General features: G+C 38.1%; 4 protein-coding genes across 11 annotated transcripts in view; 1 reads left to right on the top strand and 3 right to left on the bottom strand.

The window, feature by feature from the left end:
• Positions 1-21,977, top strand: part of LOC129780125 (60S ribosomal protein L36) — a 378,186-nt gene that overhangs the window by 45,050 nt on the left and 311,159 nt on the right. The window lies entirely within an intron of this gene.
• The window catches only part of LOC129780113 (uncharacterized), a 391,085-nt gene that overhangs the window by 216,362 nt on the left and 152,746 nt on the right, over positions 1-21,977 (bottom strand). The window lies entirely within an intron of this gene.
• Positions 21-2,744, bottom strand: LOC129774156 (uncharacterized protein K02A2.6-like). Its single transcript, XM_055777850.1, has one exon. It carries the CDS (start codon positions 2,742-2,744, stop codon positions 21-23), a length of 2,724 nt encoding a protein of 907 aa, XP_055633825.1.
• LOC129774155 (uncharacterized) lies at positions 3,055-3,972 on the bottom strand. Its single transcript, XM_055777849.1, has one exon. The coding sequence runs from the start codon at positions 3,970-3,972 to the stop codon at positions 3,055-3,057; it is 918 nt and encodes a 305-aa protein (XP_055633824.1).

Here is a 21,977-nt window from a genome sequence, read left to right as displayed (position 1 = left end):
GTATAATTATCTTCACTTATTTACAATACATAATCTTCGTACTTAGCTGGAGCTCTCCGCTGTCTTTCCATCATCATACGTTTGTTTGCCGTTGAACTTTCATTGGTCTTCGTTGGTTCGTCTTCAATTTCTCCATTGGTCATTGTCCATAGATGTGTTGATTTCTGCGTCTCGTTATCTAATTTCCTCGGCAACTGTGACCGCTTATCGAGCTTCTTAATGTGGGTGCTATTTCGAATGTAAGTTTTACCTGTTTCGTTGGATTTGATGTGGACGGTGCCTCCTTCAGAGTTTACGACTTCAAATTCTTGGTCCATGAAATTTGGTTGTAATGTTCCTTTTTTTAGGTTTCGTTGCAATACAGTATCCCCCCTCTCCAACTTATGATGCTTAGCTTGGCGCTGGACGTCTGCCTTCTGCTTGTGGTACTCCTTCAGCGCCATATCCTTATCCTTGCTGGCTTCCAAGGACAATGCCGGAGGGTGATAAATTGATGGTATTCCATTAAATATTTCTCTCCCGAACATCATTTTACTCGGTGACAATCCAGTAGTCTCTTGAGGAGTTGAGTGGTAAAGAATTAAATACTCGTTTAAGTCAGTTTTCCAATCAGTGTTCTGAATGGAGCTGATCTTCACCCGTTTACCTATGTTACGCATTTGCCTTTCTACGGCACCATTTTGCTCGGGCCAATATGGGGTAGAAAGGTTTAGATGTATCCCGTAACTGAGACAGAAGTTTTTGAACTCAAGAGCCTTGAACTGAGGACCATTATCGGCTGTAATTGATCTCGGGATTCCAAAGGAGCTAAACATCTTCAAAAGCGATCCAATAACTCGTTGTGTCGTTGCTGGTTTCATTGCTTCGATTTGAATAAAACGTGTAGTATAACAAACTACCACAAGTAGAGACATGTCTCCGGGAAGACCTTCTTTAAAATCTATTGCAAGGTCCTGCCATGGTTGCGTAGGAACTCTTCGAGACATAGGGTTGGGTTTATCGGGAAGAGATGTCATTTTGCAGGGTTTACAATGTTGTACAAATGAATCTATCATCTTGTCCATTGTTGGGAACCATACTTTAGCCCTCAGTTGTGCCTTCATGGAAGTACTTCCCTGATGTCCAAAGTGTGCAAGATTGATAACTTGTTCTCTTAGACTTCTTGGAACAACTATCCTGTCACCCCGAAGGATTAGTTCTCCGTACAATAATAAATCATCCTTAATAGTGGAAGTCTTATAACCCATTGGGACATCATCCCAGTTTCCTGAATACATGGCATCTTTTACTTTCTGGAGTTCATCATCTTCGAGTGTCGCTTTTTCAATGTCGACCATGCTTATAGCGTTTGGTCGTATCTGTTCTGATAGCCACGCAATAACATCTGGTTCTCCCTGTGGGTAGTGCAATCCTTGCGACAGTCGAGATAGTGAATCAGCTAGATTCCGTTCTCCTGGCTCATATTTAACAGTGAAATCAAAACTTAATAGTCGCAATATCCAGCGTTCAATCCGAGCCGATGATTTGGACTGTGATTTGTTGAATAAATATTCAAGTGGCTTACAATCCGTCACCAATGTGAAATGAAGTCCGTAGAGATACACGAAAAGTTTTTCCATTGCCCATATTATCGCAAGACATTCCTTCTCCGTTTGGCAGTATTTTTTTTCGTGATCCGCCAAGCTCTTCGAAATGCAGGATATTGTTCTCGGAATATTATCTTTGATTTGAACTAAAATGGCACCTAATCCAAATGGACTAGCGTCCGTTATCAACTCCGTTTCATCGTCAGGGTTAAAATATCCCAAAGATTCTACTCTTCCCAATACTTCTTTGATAGCTTCTAATTCTAGTGAATGCTCTTCACTCCATCTGAATAAGTTCTGTTTCACTAGCAATGATCGCATATGTCGTGTCATTGCTGCAAGATTAGGAATGAATTTCCCCACAAAGTTTATTAATCCCAGAAGGGATCTCAATTCCGCCGTTGAATTCGGGGGTTTAAGATCTAAAATAGCCCTGATTTTGTCGTCGGTTGGTCTGATACCTTCAGTTGAGACACGATGACCAAGGAAAACTACCTCTCTGACACCAAATTGAGACTTTTGTTCGTTAATCTTCATGTTCCTTTTGTAAATACGATCCAACACCTCCTTCAAAGTTTGATCATGTTCTTCATCTGTCGATCCATGAACCAACAAATCGTCCATGTATACTATCAATCCTTTAATTCCTCTAAAGAGATTCTCCATTTCTCTTTGAAATAATTCAGGTGCTGATTTAATACCGAACATGAGCCTGCAAAATCGGTACACTCCACTACGAGCAACAAACGTGGTAATATTTCGACTCTCACATTCAAGCTCAAAATGATAATATGCCGCCTCAAGATCAATTTTTGATATTTTTGATACCTTGGGAATTGAAGCCATTGCTACGTCAATGTTAGGCATTGGGAAGTTTTCACGGCGTACAGCTTTATTCGCCGCTCTCATGTCTACACATAGGCGAATCCTGCCGTCGGTCTTACGTATGGGTACCAAGGGAGAGACCCATGACAATGGACCCTCCGCTCGCTCGATGATGCTTTTTGGTAGGAGTTCTTCAATTGCTTTTTCAACGTCCGCCTCCATAGCGATAGGGAATCTACGTGCAGCTTGTGCCATAGGTTGAACTTTTTCGTCGATTTGAATTTTGAGTTGAACGTTTGGTACTTTTGGAAATTCTTCCGTTTGAGCAGCCATTGTATTCTCACTAATCTGGTTCACATTATAACCAATTTTAAGAACGCCTAAAGCAAAAGCTGTGCCTTTGCTAAGAAGATTTGTTTGACCTCGCGGAGCTACTAAAATGTGAGACCAAATGCCCGTATCTTCACCAGGAATTTTGATTTCTGCTTCGAAAGCATTGCTGAATAGAATGTTTTCATCGGATGCAAACGATTTCAATTGCATATCATCTTGTTGTGGGCTTTTTACGTTCAAAATATGTGCATTGTTAGATTTTAAGAACTCGAATGTTTGGCTGTTGATAATATTCGCTGGGGATCCTGAATCAACCAACAATCAACGTAGATATTCCCCCAATGTCCATACGAAGTATTTCACTCAGATCATTATTATTAACAAAAAATACAGCTTTATTATCCTCATTTCCCGCCTCAATTGCGTTGACACGTTTGTATAGGAATGCTTTACGAATATTGGTATCATCTCGTTTTCGTTTACGGCAACATATTCTGAAGTGACCCTTCGTACCACAATTATGACACGCAGAGTTCCTTGCTGGACACTTTTCGCTTTCTTTTGCAACATGTCCTGGTCTGTTGCAGTTGTAACATTTTCTCACAAATCTTTGGTCCCCACCCCGATTGTCCCTGCTTGACGATGCAGATTTGTAGTCCGAAATTCGCTGCACGATCATCGGTGGTAGCTTCTCAAATTCTTTGGTTTGTTTCTGCACTTCTTCGAGTGTTTTCCCTAGAGTGATCGAACTGTTCAGTGTCATGTCCTCTGTTAAAAGTCGCTTTCTGAGATCGGATGACTTGCACCCTTCAATTATTTGATCGACGAGCATATCATCAACATCCACAAATGCACATCTGTTCGCTTGATCTTGTAATCTAAACACAAATTCTTCAAATGGTTCTTGATCTTCTTGTTTCATGGATCGCAAAAGGTGTCGCTCGAAACGCTTATGTGTTTGGGGTACGAAGTACTTGTCGAGTGATGTAATAGCCGAATCATATTTCAGAGATACCAGTTCTCCACTTTCATCATTTGATGGAGTTCTTACGTCCCATTTGAGAACTTTGTCGTAATACGATTGGAGCTCGATACCTCCTAACACAAGTAAGAGGTCATATTTCTCCACGTCGGAATCTATATCATTAGCTTTTATAAATCGTTCAAACGCTCTTCTCCACTTCAACCAATCATTCCTGGGATCGTTTCCCGTTTTAAATGTTGGCATTGCAGCCGCATCTGTAAAAAAAACAACAATCAAACCATTCTTCCGAAAAGTAAAATTGCACTAAGATAACTTCAACTACGTTTAAACCCATTTAATTCATTTTTCTACTGAATGCGCAACCTGCCTTGTTATTTTGACATAATAGTTTGTGCACCACAACCTCAATGTTAAACCAAATTGCTTCTACTATAACCATCACATCGACTCTCAAATCCATTTCTTGAAGCATAACTTTATGTTCCACATAAAACAAGTTGACACGAACCATAACTTTACACGTAGAATACCTCTGCACGATGCACGACTCTGCGCGAAGCATAACTCTGCACGAAGCATATCTTTGCACGAAGCAAAACTCAGCACGAAGCATGATTCTGCACGAAGCATAACTCTGCATGAAGCATAATCCTGCACGAAGCAAAACTCAGCACGAAGCAAAACTCAGCACGAAGCAAAACTCTGCACGAAGCCTAACTTATCACGTAGCATAATTCTACATGGAGCATAACCCTGCACGTAACATCTCAACACGAAAACATATCTAGAATAATCCTTTTCATTGTGATCATCTCTGATTCCACTCAGAATATTTAGTCTTGGAACTTCCTATTTGTACCTCCGTTAACACTACCAGTGCGTCATAATCTTGTATGTATGCAATCTTTTTCCGCTGATGTTTTCTGATATCAGTGGCAAAATAAATAAAAATAATTTAAAAATACACTAGAATTTCTTGCAATACTTTTCTTTTGTTGTTCTATAAAGTATTACCCACACCATATTTTTTTTCAATCACGTTTCATTTGTAAATGGTAGCCATTTGCTTTTTCTAGTTTTGTGAATTTCCGGTCTAGAAAGTTATTGTTAAGCACAATTAATAAGCACAAGTTCTTTCATTCCAAAAGCACTAATTAGCAGATGGTCGCCGTTTTTTCTAGTACTTTTTTTTATTTTTCGACCGTCCATTAGAACTACCGTAGAAACAAGCACATATATCTTTTTTTTTTGTTTTTTTAAAGCAATAATTGGTAATTCGTCGCCATTTGCTTTTCCTAGCACTAATATTTTTTTTTCGAATCATTCCGGCTGTTCATTTGAATTTGATCTTTGTAACAAGCACATTTTTTTTTCATTTCCTTGCTTCTTTTTTTTCAATATGTCACTAAGCACAATCGCTTTATCACTTTTATTTTACTCACCGATTTTCATCCTCGTCGCCATTTGTAACACTGCTTCGTCGACCGTTTACTTTTCACGTCCGATCTGTCTCGCGCTCCGAATGTAACTCCCCGACCACTTCGTCAGGTTTGCACTACTTACCGTTTCGTTTGTCTCGCTCACTCGTTATCGTCTTCCTCAGGCTACAACCCGCCACTGAAAACCATCTTCATGTGTTGTCGTATATATTGTAACAACCCGTTACACAAAAAAAAATTTGAGAAATGTTCGGATTTCCGGTATATATTTTTGCAGCAGTTTTGTTCGTAACAGCTCAAAACTGTAAATAGTTCTATTTTAAATAAATCGATTCAGTACAAATAGAATGTCACTTACATTTTTTGGTATAGTAACTCGAAAATCAAACAAATTTCTAGCTCAACTAATTCAAATCGTTTAGCTCCTAAAATAGTAAATTTCAGTGAATATTTTCCAAAAAACTAATAAATTCACCTTTCCACTAATTATAATTTAAATTTTATTTCTTTTTCAAGTTCCTATTATAGTTTCTACTCCCTATAACTTTAGTCCTTTTGATTCAACTGTAGTTGAACTTCCTTTCGCTTTCAGATCTCAACCAACTATAGTTTCCTGCTCAATGCACTGTATAGACCCTTTTCATCTATAATTCAAATACTTTTTATCTCCTCCTTCATTCGATTATTCTTCAGTTTTTCATCTGTCTCTATCTATGTGCTATAAACAGTTTCCTATTGCTTCACGCACAGCATCTTGGTCCATTCCGACAACTCCGATAAGGGGATTCGGTGCATGGCGGGCTAACATAATACTTGTTTGAGATTTCTATGGCAAATAATTCGCTTTTATTGTACCCCGAGCGGAAAATTCGTGAATACGCATGTTAAAGTGCACATCGGTAGAAATTTATTTAACGAAAAGTCCCTTGGCCGGAAAGGGAATCGAATCCGAAGCTCCCTGCATGATTTGTGTGACGTTAACCACTCGACCACGGAAACGACAGGATACACTGAAAATAACTCTAGTTAGAAGAACTCAGGTTTTCGTTCGATTGAGATTAACAATCCACTTCTCGCTGGAAAAAAGCGTTTATATCTATTAAAGGATAACAAATAATCTCATCAAAGTCTCATCTGCCAAAAAATAAGACGGAAGTAAATTTGGGGAAATCCCCGAAAATCTTTTCTTATTCTTCCAAGCGACTTCTCTTGTAAGTACTGAATTGACATCAGTACTGAAACAACTTCGACACAAAAAGATCAACTTCTCCTTCGCTTCGAATGCACTTTCCACGACAAGTTGATAACTGGGATAACTTTGATCGTCGCTTTAGCTCGTTTTCATATAATCGACGGAAGCCAAAAAAATAACAACCAACACGCCTCACTCATCGTTTTCCCCAGCCACCCACTCATGAAAACTTTCAGCAACTTCATTCGAGAATTGTCGAAATGTAAATGAGGCTTTTTCTGTTCCTGCTGCGTTACAAATTGGCTCCTCTCGCATCGAATGGCATCAAATCAACGTAATGGTGTTAAAAGCCACCGGTACTGGAACATGACAGCAAGCATACAAAATATTGATAGACTGTGTGGCAGTGAGTGGCTTTTCCGCCATAACTTTTCCACTGAGATTGCCTTGCTGGTTAGAGAGGGAGTGGTACCAAACAGCAAACAAATAAATTGATAAAGTTTATCAGTTTTCTCCGAAACGGGATTACTGCATTCGTCCCGGTACTTATATTGGAAAAATTATATCGTATCAGTGTATTGGAGACTACGACGGAAAACTTGATGAGAGTGGTTCGATCCCCGTGGGGAAAGTATGTAATTAGGAAAGTTTGGGTCCAGTTTTAATCTATCTTTGCCAATAACGAAGGCAAAAGGTGAACTGGAACTAGCAGTGAATGGTACATGCGAGCGAAAGATTTACGTCAGTCACTACGAGAATACGGAAAAACAAAAACATAATTCAAAATTTCTATTTCTCATATATATAGATTCATGGTACATTTGTTTTGTTGATACTTTATCAACGGCACAAACAGATAGAAATAGTTTTCTAAGCCTGTGTGAACCAAATGAAGCCACACACCGACTTATCTGTCAACCACACAAATTGTTTACTGTGGTTAGTTGATATGCAATAACAAAGTTATACCCTTCCCCCATACCCATTCATGATTTGTCGGCCACCTTTTAGATTGCATTGTTTCTTCAGGCTTGATGCGGCACAATGCCCATTCCAGTGCCATTTTCTGATAGAGGAAACCGCATCATATGGGGACAGAAACGTGTAATTTCCCGAATAATTTCACCGCACTAAATATTAATAAAGCCTATTTGTGTTTACAAATTCATATCCTGCCGACAAAATGAGAAATATTCATTGGGTTGGAATAACGGACATCAATCTAATTTGAAAGCTCACCATAGCCCGACGCCCACTCAGGTAGGAAACGCTGCTTCCGCATATCCCTTGGTGGCTTGTCAACGGAAGCAACATGTGGCCAGATCACGACTTGTGAACAACGTAGCGAAAATTTATGCAGCCATTGCTGGAATCGCAGCGGTGTTCTTGTTCGAGGACACCGAGGACACGTTTTCTGCATGAGAAGCACAACACATCGTGACAAATTTTTCATCACAAATATTTGTGAAATGGCTTCATGGACCGTCGTATCAACTAGCTTGTTGTAGCCGAGTAATTATCATAAATATATTACACATAGTTGTCCCGTGTTCCTAAATCAGCAACTGAGAAAAACGCATTCAAAGTTTTCTAGCATATTTGTCTACCAGGAGCTCTAAGCATTTCGGTCTAGTAAAACACAGGGTTTTTTATGAGCAGAAAACTATTGTTTAATGAAATGTGAAAAGATTCCCTCATTTTTAAAAATTCATTGTGGGACAGTTATGCCCAAAAAGTTGTTTTTTCTAGAAGCTGAGAACAAACTATAACTTTTTCTGTTTTTTTCTGGAAGATTAGGCATAAAAACATCATTTTATGAAGAAAAGTGAAAATTGCCAAAAAGTAACATGGGACAACTTTGCGCAGAACGGCAGATTAGGTTGAGGAAAAATAATTTCATTTTTTGACATAGGACTACGTCTAACCGGAAGATATAGGGGGTAAAATGAAAAACCAGACATTGAACAAGAAGGAAAAATGAAAGATTTCGAACGCTTATAACTCGAGCATGTCCTCATAGATCATTCAAAGATGTTTGGATCAATTGATAGGAAATATTTCTACGCATCTATTACAATGAATCATAATGAATTGCATTTTATTTTTCTTGAGATAAATAATTGAATACACCCAGGTTTTTACGCGTTTTTTTTTTGCGCGATTTTTTTACGATGTTTTTTTTACGCGGATTTTCCAATTAACGCAGTTTTTTTTTACGCGGATTTTCCAATTAACGCGGTTTTTTTACGCGGATTTTCCAATTAACGGGGTTTTTTTTACACGGTACTCGCGTAAAAAAGACCAGTGCAATATCACATCTCCCCCTCATCTCACACTTTTCTCTTATGTTTCCCTCAGAGCATATCACGGTAATTAGTGCTTGTAACGGAGCTTAGCGCTTATGAAGGAAATCAGTGCAGCACCTTATCACGATTCTTCCGTGGATTTTAGGTTTTAGGTAACGGGTAGCTCACCGGGCTGTGTAACGGGACGGGGTTTTACGGGCAGCGATTCGTGAATGGATTTCCCTGTCTACTTAGCTCTGGACGGTCTAACAGTGGTACTGCACGTGCATCGGAAGTAGAGTGTACAAATCACAAGGGAATCTTCTAGCAACAGCAGATGACCTCATTCGTGAGGAAAACTGAACTATGGCTACCAGTACCCAACGAAATTGCAGGAAAAAATTACGGGCTTTCGGAAGCGAATAGCACTCAACTTTTTACTTCCGTTCTACGTAAGGATAGTCCCATTTGATATCTATCATTGACATGGTTTTTTTTTTACGCAGATTTTCCAATTAACGCGGGTTTTTTTACGCGGATTTTCGAATGAGCGCGGTTTTTAACGCGGATTTTCCAATTAACGCGGTTTTTACGCGGTTTTTTGACGAGGTACGTAACCCCCGCGTAAAAAAACCTGGGTGTAGTTGGGAAATGTCAAGCATTATCCAAATGCGATATGTCCCTCGTTTTGGTTGGTCCAATTTGTGCTCCTCTAATTGTTCCGACTGAATGGAGCAACTAGAGCAACAGTGAAATACAATTCGAATGCATCATTACCACTGCGAAAACAATCGTAGCAAGCCACCGCATATATCGCTCTTTCAAAGCAAATGAAAAGAAAAAAGAAGGGAAAAATTATGTCGTAAGCCACACCTCATGTATTTCTCAAGTCAGCCAGCCAGCTTAAAAATTCTCGCTCCAAACCGAAAACTTCATTCTTCGTGAGATGAAGGATTGGTGAACACCATTTGCTGGATCAGTCTCGGTTAGGGATCGAATGCCTTTCTCAAGGCATGAGAGTAGAGGAGTTGACGAAAAGTAGAGTTTTCGACAAGCGTCTTTCTCAAGGCTAGAGAAGAATAAACTTAAAAGTTTAGAGTCTCTCTAACCCTTTATAAGGCCGTGAAAACTAAGCAACGAATATAGACTCCACCTTCATAGAATATAATCCCTACATGAGGAACCAAACACAAATCTGAAGAATTTTTAACTATTGAAACAGTTGAAAAAATTGATGGCAATATGGTTTGCCATGGTCCGTTAACCCCGAAAAAACTGCCTTGTAAATTCATTTTATTGCTCCTTTGCTAAGCAAAAATCAAAACAATATTTCTAGTGCAGCGATTTACAATATTTTTAGTGCAGCGAAAAACCGTTTTCTATATAGAGAAAAAGAAAAAAGAGAAAAAAATAAAATTTGAATTTTTCATCGATCCTAGATCCTAGATAATACGTTTACAAACCCTATTAAGTTGTTGCATTTTCAAAAAACTTAAACAGCATTTTCTGCCGGCGTTCTAAAATCATGATTTTGTTACATAAAAATGACTTAAATTAATATCGTACATTTTAACAGCCTAAAAAAATGGTAAAGTTAAGTAAAATATTTTAAAGATATTCCGCAGCGTAGCAAAAAATGTTTCTATAGTGGTTATGGGCTGCCATACAAATCAAACACAAATTTCTACATAACTCGAAAACTAATCAACCAAATGGAGTCAAATTTGGCATGTAATGGTTTTTGAATATGAGAAATGTTTCTATGATGGTATAACACCCCTCCCTCCTTTGAAATGGAAAGGGGGTCCCGTAAAAATAATACACATATTTCAACCAAACATATTCCAATCAAACATGACAATTAATTTTTTTTTAATGTGATAAAACACACTCCTATATCTTCTTCTATCTATATAAATCAATATGGACCACCGAATGTGTTGATAAGAGCAAAACTCGAGAAAGAAATTGTCCGATTTAGGGCTGTCTTTATTCTAACATATTTTTTGTAACAAACATTTATTCCATGTAACGGAGAAACATGTTTTGCAAGTGGTTGAAAAATCTTGAACGAGAATTGTGTCTGAAAATAATCTGATATTATAATGACAAGTTTTGGTAGAAGTACTAGGAATTTTATAGTAAAAGGTAATTTTAAGGGTAGATTAGAAAAAATCAATTAATGAACAGTTCTGCGATTGGACCTATGAACGTGCGCTTAGTAAAAACACGTGAATGTGACAGCGAAACATAAATTTTGGCCGGGACGAAGTTTGCCGGGTCAGCTAGTTATATATAAAAGTTTTTTTTTTCATTCGTAATATTCATCTTGAAAGTGTGTTTATTCCACTTAAAAATCTATTATAGTTACATCCTAAACTCGTGATAGAAAGCTCAATGTCGTCAACGCGATTTTACCTTCTCGCTAAAAAATAATATGTCCACTTCGTCTGTGCTGTCGGTTTATATACAGTTGGGGAAAATCCTATAAGCGCACCTGGGTTTTCTGAAAATTCTAGATATATAGTAGATAAAACCTTTCCTTTTATACGTAGTGATTTCCTAATGACTAAATGTGTACTAACTTTGTTGTTTTACTAAAACATTTTTAAAATTATGGTGCGAAATTCTCATAAGCGCAACTGGCATTTTAAATATTTTCCCACCAATATGTAAACATCTTGTCCATTTTTCAACACATCCTGGTAAGGTTGTAACGTGAGAACGAGTTAACCACAATCAGCTACGCAGTGAAGTAGCGCAATTGAATTTGAAGCACGATGCCGAAAGGAAAGTTCTTGGACGAAACTGAGCGGAGATAAATAACCGAATTGAAGGATATTGGTTTAAGAAACCGGGAGATAGCAAAGAGGATCGATAGAGGAGAAACAGTGGTCCGGAATTTTTTCAAGAAGGGCCCGAAATATGGCATCAGAAGGAAGAATAAAGGTAACTGCAAAATTTCAAATCGCGACCGGAACCGCATCATTCAGCTTGGGGAGACTGGAAAATGTAATGCTTCGGAAATAAAGCAAGAACTGGACCTTCCCATATCCAAACGACGTGTTTCCCAAATTTCATGAGGATCTGGACATCTGGTTTACACGAAGAAGGCAAAGAAACCAAACCTCACCCCAAGGCACATTAAAGCAAGATTGGATTTCGCTAAACAGCACATGGATTGGAAGGCAGAATGAGATGAAGTGATCTTTTCCGACGAGAAATAGTTCAATCTTGATGGTCCCGACTGCTGCGCGTATTATTGGCATGATCTACGAAACAATCCCGAAGTAAAGTTGAGCAGGAATTTTGGTGGTGGAAGTCTCATTGTGTGGGCTGCGTTTTCAAGAAAAAGGAAGACTCCTATCGCCACTATTTCGACAAGGATGAACTCCGACAACTATGTAGAGCTACTACTCTCAATACCATCGAGAATCTCTGGGGAATCCTGGCAAGGCGAGTCTACAGTGGTGGACGGCAATTTGCAACAGTTCGTGAGTTGGAGAGATGTGTAAGGGACGAGTGGAATAAAATTCCACATGAAATGTTGGATAATCTGATTGAGTCAATGCCAAACCGTGTCTATGAAACTATTCTGAAAAATGGTAAACCAACCAAATATTGAATGCTGTCATTTTCATGTATAAATCGTTCTTTGAGAATAAAGTCTGATGTGCGCTTATAAAAATTTCTACCTTGAAAACACGTTTTTCTCATTCTGAATAACTGTTGAGAATAGGATTGGGACTTTTCTTGGCAAGATAAACTTGATGTTCGAAGGTCATTTAAATCCCATGAAAATATTTTGGAAATATATATCTAGTTAATCTTACAGCCAAAATATACATGTGCGCTTATAGGAATTTCTCGCACTGTAGAGAACCTGCTATGTCTGACAATATAAATATATCATAGCAAACCATCATTCCATTCAAAAACTATCAACTTTTGCACAGAATATTTGCACTGAGCTGCGTGAGTCCTATCGATTGATGCAAATATCTTTCCTAACGATTGATGCTATAATCTCTACAAGAAATAACGAAGCTTAAATTGCAATAGTTTCGCCTTCCTTTCTCACTGTCCATACAACGAACGCTTTCGCATTTCATTTAATTTTGGTATCGAGCTGTGTGTATATGTGTGTAAAATCAGCATTAGGTATGAATGATGTCCGCTCGTTGTGTTGTGATGGCTAGCTCGCCTACAACTGTTGTTTCACTTCATTCCGTTCCATATTTGGTTTTAAACTTCTTCACTTCATCCTCTCTAGTCCTGAGAATGACCCTTGGGGAAAGAAACTCTACTCCATACTCCTCCATCGCCTGTTTTGAGAAAACAAACCTCTTCCGCTCGACGCTCGCCGGCAACGAAGTTACTTCGAGACCACCAAACGAGAAGTGGTGTGTTTCAAAATCGCGGATGGTTTATTTATACCAAATAAGTTGAAAATGGAGCGAAACGAGTGTATTAGTTGCTCGTTATTGACGGTACGAGATGGTAAGCAGTGCTTACTAAACAGACAAATCGGCAGAACAAATGTATGAGAAAATGGGAATGCCTCCAATTTTCATTAATTTCCATGGATCGTAATTTGCTGAATCATGGCCCTACTTAAACCGCTTTGCCTAGCTAAAGACACTTATTTGGAACATACACACATCTCTAAACCCATTCAATAATTTTTGGAAGATTGCCGAATGTCTACCGCCAGCTTTTACAAAGCAAATGGAGTGAATCTGAAAAGCTTCAATTGGAATTTTTGATCTCGATGACATACCGAGTACGAATTTTCGATTGACAAAATGTTAAGAGTGATATTAGGAAGTTACGTCGATTCCCTTTAGACAATGATGAACAAGTACCCGGATCGAAGAGTTGTAAATTTACACTCCTAATATAGCGCGTGTTTTATGTTGGCGCAAGTAGCATGGATCACTTTTAACTCAAGCCACCATAAATAATTGTCTTCAACAACTTGCACCCAAAACCCTTGTTAAACAACATATTCATTCATTTCTTGTCAGCTCATCAGCAATGAGCTTCCCATTGTTCAACTTTATTATAGAAAACCAGCTCAAATGAAATTAAAAAAAAACACAATGAATGAATCACTAGAGTTGAAACGTATTATCTTTCAACCCTTTTAATCGTTATAGTTATACATTCCTAGATGTAGCATCTTCTTTTGGGATTTCACGAAACAAAAATGTTGTATAAAAACGCGTCCACATCACGACAATCGGCCTTGACCGCCCGGTAAAGCCGACTAAATGTGGACGTACCACTCGGGCTTGCCGACGTGCCGAAAACCGACTCGAATCAAACCGAACCCAACCCGAAACAAGTGGGTCCGGTTCGAGAAAGTCGAACCAAAACCAAACGAAGTAAATTAGCGTTGAAGACATTGTGCTTCGTGTGTTCGTGACGGCTTCGTGCATCCGATGGGGCTTCGGCTTCGTGCACCCGATGGGGCGTCCACATTACATAACGAACCGAATATGTCGCCTGGTACAGGCCGATCGGCATCATTCGGCATAATGTGGACGCGCCTTAAGATCGCATAACGAGGTTAGAACAAAATAGCATAACAATTCCACAATTCGATAATAGCACGGGAAATTTTTTGATAGAATCTCCCTTTGATTATCTTGACTAGACATGGGGTTATAAAAAAGAGGCAATTTACGTTGTCCCAATTTCTCCCCCCTTGTCACACGTATTTCCATTTGTCTGAAACAAAATCACACTGGAAAAGCAGGAAAGTATCGGTCGTTATTTATCTTTCTCTACTTCCTCAATTTCAATACACGCCAACAAACTTTAATCCCCGCAAACAAAGCAAAAAATGAAATGTCTAAAGGGAAAAACATGCCTTTCTCGTGGAGTGGGGGAAACTTCGACGTGAAGTGTAATATTTGTATGGAAGTTGCCGTCGTAAACAATTTCCATTTTCTGCCGCCGAACAACCGATCCACAGATTGGAGCCGCTTTGGATAATGACACTTTTCATTGGATAACTTTGTCCGTAGTGTAGTCGTAGTGCACAGCTTGATTTGCCGAACTGTTATGTGTGAACAGTGTTTTATTTATGTGCAGTCAATCGAAATAAATCATACAGATGGCAAATGGTTTATATTAACAAATTGCGGAATAAATCATGCATACGATTACGCATGTTCGAGACCGGAAAAATGACAAACGATGATTATCATTGCCAGATTACAAATGGCAGCAACGAATTTGTATCTAATACAGCTGAATGTGTATATTACCGATGATTCGCAGCGAGTGAACCAACGTTTTAAAGCATCTTCCATCGGATGATTAATGGACATATTTTCCACTCAAGTCAAACATGGCCAGTTTTATCAGCTGTTTCCAATCCCTTTTTTTCCTTCGGTCCACTTCCAGCCTCTGACCTACTTTCGGGATGAGTTGTTGAAATGAAAGTTTTTATTAAATAGATGGAAAAATAAGTATCGACGTGGCCACGGAAACCGAAGAGTCGATTGAGCTTGGGTGAAGGGAAAAAGAGTGAATTGCCGCAGAACCTGGGGTATATCTTCACAATTTTCTTATTTGAAATAGCCTGGAAATCACTTCGCCATTTGTCGGATCTATGGCGTGGAACGAAAGCTACGGAATACTGTTAGCCTTTGCGATTTTCTCCGCTTCCCACGAATCAATTCATTTCATTGCTCACATCCCGATAGACGGTTACGGTAGCCGATTTCAAAACTCTATAAATCATACACATTCTCACATAGGATTGGGGTTGAGGATCAGTATCAGGATCGGTATTTTTAGAGCAAACTACTGCACTAGTTGTAGGCTACACTTTGCTTTTTTTTTTTAAATGCTAACTGTGGTGCGGAACTAAAATTGAAACTTTTTGAAAAACAACTGTAAAATGTGCTGAAAAGTTGTATCTTATGGATACTTGAAGCCTGTATATTTTGCCCACGTGGTCAACAAGAGCAAGAATTTGTTGAAGTTCATCCTGCACCACCGGAAGTGCTTCATTGAGAGATGGAGACCTCATATAGACCTCACCTCAATTGCGTAAAGAATATATCTACTATGAAAAAAAAACCATTCATTGCTTTAAACAGTTTTAGAATGTAAATGGTTGATTACTGATTTGTTTATTTATGGTTTGTAATATGAAAATTAGAAACCAGAAAACCCAAAGGGAAAAAAATTATAGGAGGTTGTGTTCAAGCCACGACCACTTTTCTGACGTAGAACTATGCTGTTATTTTGTTCATGCCGCTTGTTAACATATCAAGGATCGAAAAGAAATCTGTAAGAGATACGCCTGGGACCGCACGATTTGGCGCAAACTTGTACACTTCATTTGTTCGGATTCCACGAATGAGATTCCTCACACAATTGTGTGGTTCAGAACTTTAATGGAATGACGTCAGTTTGATGTAATGATTGTAATGCCAGAGACATCTGCGAGTAAGTAATTTGTTCGCGTCCACAGCTCATTCCGAAACGAAGACATGTGATGACGCAAAACAAGGAAGAACAATCGATGTGCATTGCTTCGTATCGAGAACGATACTGAAAGTTTGTCTCAGCGAAATCCAATATTTATGCTGCAGGAAAATATTCCCCATCGTTCTTCTTCTTCTTCTTTCCTTCGTTCAAGGTGACTTTAAATCATTCCCCTTCGTTGATCGCCGATAGGTTGCTCGTTATTGACGAAATGGGTAGGGAAGCTCACAAATGAGCACAACAAATGAATGGGAAAATGGAAATGCTTCTAGTTTGCATCAATTTAAACCGTTTACACCACAGGGGATTGTAATATACAGCATTAAAAACAAATCTTAGGGAATTTCCGATTTGTTTGGTACATAAATCGTCTAAATCCATTCGCGACAAAAATAGTTATTAACGTTAACTTTGTTTCATAAAAACGTGACCTGTTTTCTGATTTGGCGCCCTTAATGAAAGACGTAGTTCTACGTCAAAAACTTCCCTCGCTGAAATTCAGCTTTCAGATGATATTCGAACCACAAGTTTATGAAAATCATCTCAACTTTGTGACGACTAGTCAAATATTCCTCGTGTCAAGGCGAGAAAACTTAAACACACCGAAATGTAAATAAAGCTCCGATCCCAAAATGGATCAACCGACAGACAAGCATGAAATCAGAGTTTTACCGCGCCTCGTCGGCACCAGTGTTCCTGTGGTGTGCCAACGGATCTAGCAGCGAGAGGGGCTGACTGTAACCCATTATGCACTTCCTATAACTCGCAGCTCTTCCGGGATAAATTTTATTACCCATAAATTGAATCGCACACCATTTTTATCGCCCAGAGCGTTCGAGCTGAGCTTGAGATTTCAAAGTTTGCGAATCGCTCAAGCGAGTTTCGTTGAGAGGTAGGTAGTGTTTTCAAGTTTAGTAAGGGGAGTATAACAACAGTGTTCTTAAATTGCGTTTAAATATGGAGCAAATCCTTCATAAAGTAATTCTTAGGTAAAATACGCTCAGTCGGTTCTGTAGCGTAATGGTGTAGTGTCGTGTACAGTACTGGTAATAGTGTCGTAAATGTGATTTACAGTCATAGCGAAAACAATAAATACACAACTAGTGGAGGTATTTCCTGATAGATTTAGAGGTTACCATAGGATCGAATATTACTTTAAAATTATGACCACGATGTAGGTGGCTACGATATTTCGAACGAAAGGCATTTAAAGAGACTTCTGTTAAGGTGATGAAACTATGATCTTCATCATAATGGTTGATTTTCAATCGGTATAAGATGTGAACTTTTAACAACTGCACTCAAATTATTGAGTGTTTATATTCTTCTGCGTTAAGGAGCTGGAGAGTAAATATAGGCATTCCATACCAAACCAATATAGTGGTTTTCAGATTTTGGTGAAAAGTGGTAGTTTTGTTCCTCATCGCAAATTAATGTACTTTTTGAAGTAGAACTACGTCTTTCAGGAAGGGTGCCAAATCAGAAAACAGATCACGTTTTTATGAAATAAAGTTAACGTTAGTAACTATTTTCACTGTGAACGAATTCTCATGATTTGCATAACAATCGAATCGGAAATTCTGTAGAATTTGTTTGATATACTATACATTACAATTCGTTAATCTCTAAACGGTTCAAATTCACGAAAACTGGAAGAATTTCCTTTTCCCCCATACATTTGTTCAGCCGATTTGGTGCTAACTCTACCCGTATTTCGAATGCTTATAGCTCGAACATTTCTTAACAGATCGGAACGATGTTTGCTTCAATTGATAGGAAATATTTCTACGCGTCTATCACAATTAATAAAATATTATTTTTCATGAGATGAACAATCGGACAACTGTAAAATGTCATGCCTTATCTAACGCCCTAACTGCCAAGTTTTGATTGGCCCGCTTTACGGTTTCCCTAACACAGACTTCAAAGTCGATGTACCTGTGGAAATCCGCTTGGCAAATATACATGCAAGTCGGGGGTATTTTTGTTCCCACCGAGCTGTGTTTCCCTAACACGGACTTCAAAATCAATGTGCCTGGGAGAATTCGCTTCGTCAAAAGATGCAAGTCGGGGGTATTTTTTGACGTGGGACTACGTCTATCCGGAGTATATGGGGGTAAAATGAAAACATAACATAGAACATGCATGAAAAAATTAAAGATTCCGAATGCTCATAACTCGATCATTTCTTTTTGGACCGGAAGAATGTTTGCATCAGTTGATACGGAATATTTCTACGCTTCTATCGCAATTAATAAAATGTTATTTTTTATTAGATAATCAACTGAATAACTATCAAATGTTAAGCGCTATCTAAACGCCCTAACTGGCTAGTTTTGATTGGCCCGATTTACGGTTTCCCCAACACAGCCATCAAAACCAAGCAGCATTGGGGAAATCGGCCTTGAAAACACATGATAGTATGGGGACTTTCGTTCGCACCAAAATGTGTTCCCTAACACAGACTTCAAAACCAAGCAGCGTTAGAGAAATTGGCATTGCAAATACATGAAAGTCGGGGTGTTTTTGTTCCGACTGAAATGTGTTTCCCTAACACAGACTTCAAATCCATGAAGCGTGGGGAAATTGGCATTGTAAATATATGCAAGTCGGGGGCATTTTTGTTCCGACTGAAATATATTTCCCCAACACAGACTTCTGAACCAAGGTGTCTGAGGAAATTGGCATTGCAAATTAATGCAGCTCAGGGGTATTTTTGTTCCGATTGAAATGTGTTTACCTAATAAAGACTTCTAAACCAAGGTGTCTGGGGGAACTGGCATTGCAAATACATGCAAATCGGGGGTATTTTTGTTCTGACTGAAATGTGTTTGCCTAACATAGACATCAAAACCAAAATGTCATCATACCGAACGTAAAAGACTGTCATTAAATTTACTTGTAAAGAAGAACATAATCTATTGCATGAATTGACCTCACATGGCATTGTACAATCTTTCCGAATTCAATTGAATTCGGAAATTATTTCATTCAATCAAAATTTTAATCAATAAAAACAAATGATTGCTAAGCTAAGGAAGTCCCACGTCAACCTTGCGGTTATATCATAGATATAACCCACCCATTTTTTTCTCACTGAGCTGTGTTTCTCTAACACGGAATTCAAAATTAATGTGCCTGAGGTAATCCGCTTTGCAAATACGACTTGCGACTTGCATCGGCAGTAATTTTTGGTGTTGAGTACTTTTGTACTCGCTTGTTGTTGCGCAGACCAGAATATGTTTCCATAAAACATACTTTTAAACTGAGATACCTGGGAAAATCGTCATTTCAGATACTAGAAGTGAATGAACTTCCGCGGTTCGGGAACTACGTAAACATGAGATGTGCAATAATTTCCGAGGGAAATTTAAAATACATTGATCGTTTGACAATTTTTCCGTTCAAATATTTTGGTAGTCCTAGGCATCATATCAAACGTAAAAGGACGTTCTCATAATCTATTACAAAAATTTCGATGCATTCTAAAATAATATTCGAAGTGATAAACAAGTGGATTGCATAATATAATTGCGTAGTTTTACGTCGAAAATATGTGGTCGTGTCCTAAATACAACCCCTTACAATTTTTTATTTTTTCACTAGGGTATACATTTCCATTCTAGAGCGATCCCAAAAATCTACTTTTTCCCATTTTTTTTCCAAAAATGACTTGTTTCTAAAATTCATAACTTTTGAAGTACTGGACTGATTCAGATGATCGACGTATTAAATTAAAGTCAGTTAGTCTTTTATAAAAAAAATATTCCGCCTGCAAAAAAAAATAATTTTGTTTCCGTAATTATTGATTGTATTTGTTTTTTTTATAGTTACATGGCTTTGGACTAGAGAATGTAATTCTTTTTATTTTTTCTTGAGAGCTGTGGTTTTTCTACATAACATGTAAAAAAACAGAGATAAGATTTTTTCGGCTTCAAATTATGATTTTTCAAAATTAACCGATTGTCCAAAAAAACATTTTTTTGCCTTTCTTTAAAAAAAACTTTTAAAAAAATTCATGACCTTTGAACTACTAAACCAATTCAGATGATCGATATATCAAATTGAATCCAATGAACTAGTTTTCTTTGAAAAAAATATTACACTTGCAAAAAAGAAATAGGATTCTAGTCGCATAGAACCAGTCTAGTTGCTTGGAAATATTGAACGAAGACTGAAACAAGTCAATTTTGAAAAAATAATAACTCAAAAACGAAGAATCACATGTTTTATTTCAGGATCATGTGAAAAAACCGTGAACAAAAACCAAAAACATGAAAATGGTGTTTTTGGGAAAAAAAATATGCCAAATTTCTTAAAATTCGTGACACGTCGAGATTTACAGTTATCTAAAAATAAATTTTGTTTGTCAAAAATCGGCTTTTCAGACAGAACAATGACCGAAAAATAATTTTTTTTCGACAAAAATTTGTTTTCGAGGTAAATCTCGTAATTTTTTGCAATTATAGGACATTTGACACTAACAAATTTTTTGGAAACCCGGATATTTTTCGATTTTTAAAAAACTCAAATTTTAGGGTCTGCGACACTAATAAATTAAGTTCGATTGAACTAATATTGTGCATTGGGTATTCTATCGTGTAGTGTAAATCAAAATTTCGCACGCAGTATTCCTCGTGTTCCGAAAAAATGGAAGGCGTTGTGTCTAGGACACGTAGAGCTACGGAATTATATTATCTAATCCGCTTTTCCGCCGAAGCAATATGATACTATTGTGGAATACATTGATATTTTTAGTTGTTTTGTTCTATCACTACTGCAGTAGCAAAAATTTTAATTTAAAATTTGAACAATTTAAAACTTCCTTTGAGACTAGTAAACATATAGAGAATAATACGCCTCCCTAAATGGATATCACTATCATACATGGACGCTGTAGATCTACATATTAGATATAGAACATATTACATATTAAATATAGAAAATTTATTTTTCATTCATAATTTTTATCTTGAAAGTGTGCTCGTTTCAACTGAAAACCCATTATAGTCATTGTCGCTTCCCAGACTCGTGATAGAAAACTCAATGTCACCAATTTACCTCCTCGCTCCAAAACAAAAGATCTCCGCTCCATCTGTGTTGCCGGTCCGTACTGGGAACGTCTGACAAGATAATTATATCATGTATTTGTCGGCTCGTGCCTGTACGTGTCAGATAAAACCGTATTTGTTCTCTTTGTACAACATACTTCAAAGTAATTCACTATTCCATTCAACAACTATTAACTTTTGCACAAAATGTTTGAACTAAGAACTCATTTTTTTCTGCCACCGGATTGAACGATATACTTTTCTCTCCCAATCCCATTTCTTTTCTGTCACCGGATTGAACGGTATGCCCATCTCTCCCAATCCCATTTGTTTTCTGCCACAATTCTGAACACTATGCCGGTAGTCGGTGTCCGCTCGGAAATCCAATTTGTTGTAATTGCGAAGGGCTCTTCTCTCCGAATCCCATTTCCGGATTGCACAGTATGCTCTTCTCTCCCATACCATTTCTCTTCTGCCACCGGATTGAACAATATACTCTTCTCTCCCAATCCCATTTCTTTATTGCCACCGGATTGAACTGTATACTCTTCTCTCCCAATCCCATTTCTTTTCTGCCACCGGATTGAACAGTATGCTCTTCTCTCACAGTCCCATTTTTTTACTGCCATCGGATTGAACGGTATGCTCTTCTCTCACAATCCCATTTCTTTCCTGTCACAATACTGAACACTATGTCGGTAGCCGGTGTCCACTCGGAAATCCATTGAGTTGTAATTGTGAAGGGCTCTACTCTCCCAATCCCATTTGTTTTCTG

Source organism: Toxorhynchites rutilus, chromosome 3 (assembly GCF_029784135.1).
Source record: "Toxorhynchites rutilus septentrionalis strain SRP chromosome 3, ASM2978413v1, whole genome shotgun sequence".
Classification (NCBI taxonomy): Eukaryota; Metazoa; Arthropoda; class Insecta; order Diptera; family Culicidae; genus Toxorhynchites; species Toxorhynchites rutilus.
This window is presented reverse-complemented; position numbering and strand designations above follow the sequence as displayed.

Bases quoted from the DNA above. Each gene is read 5' to 3' on its own strand.
- LOC129774156 (XM_055777850.1), bottom strand. From the start codon at position 2,744: ATGGCTGCTCAAACGGAAGAATTTCCAAAAGTACCAAACGTTCAACTC.
- LOC129774155 (XM_055777849.1), bottom strand. From the start codon at position 3,972: ATGCCAACATTTAAAACGGGAAACGATCCCAGGAATGATTGGTTGAAG.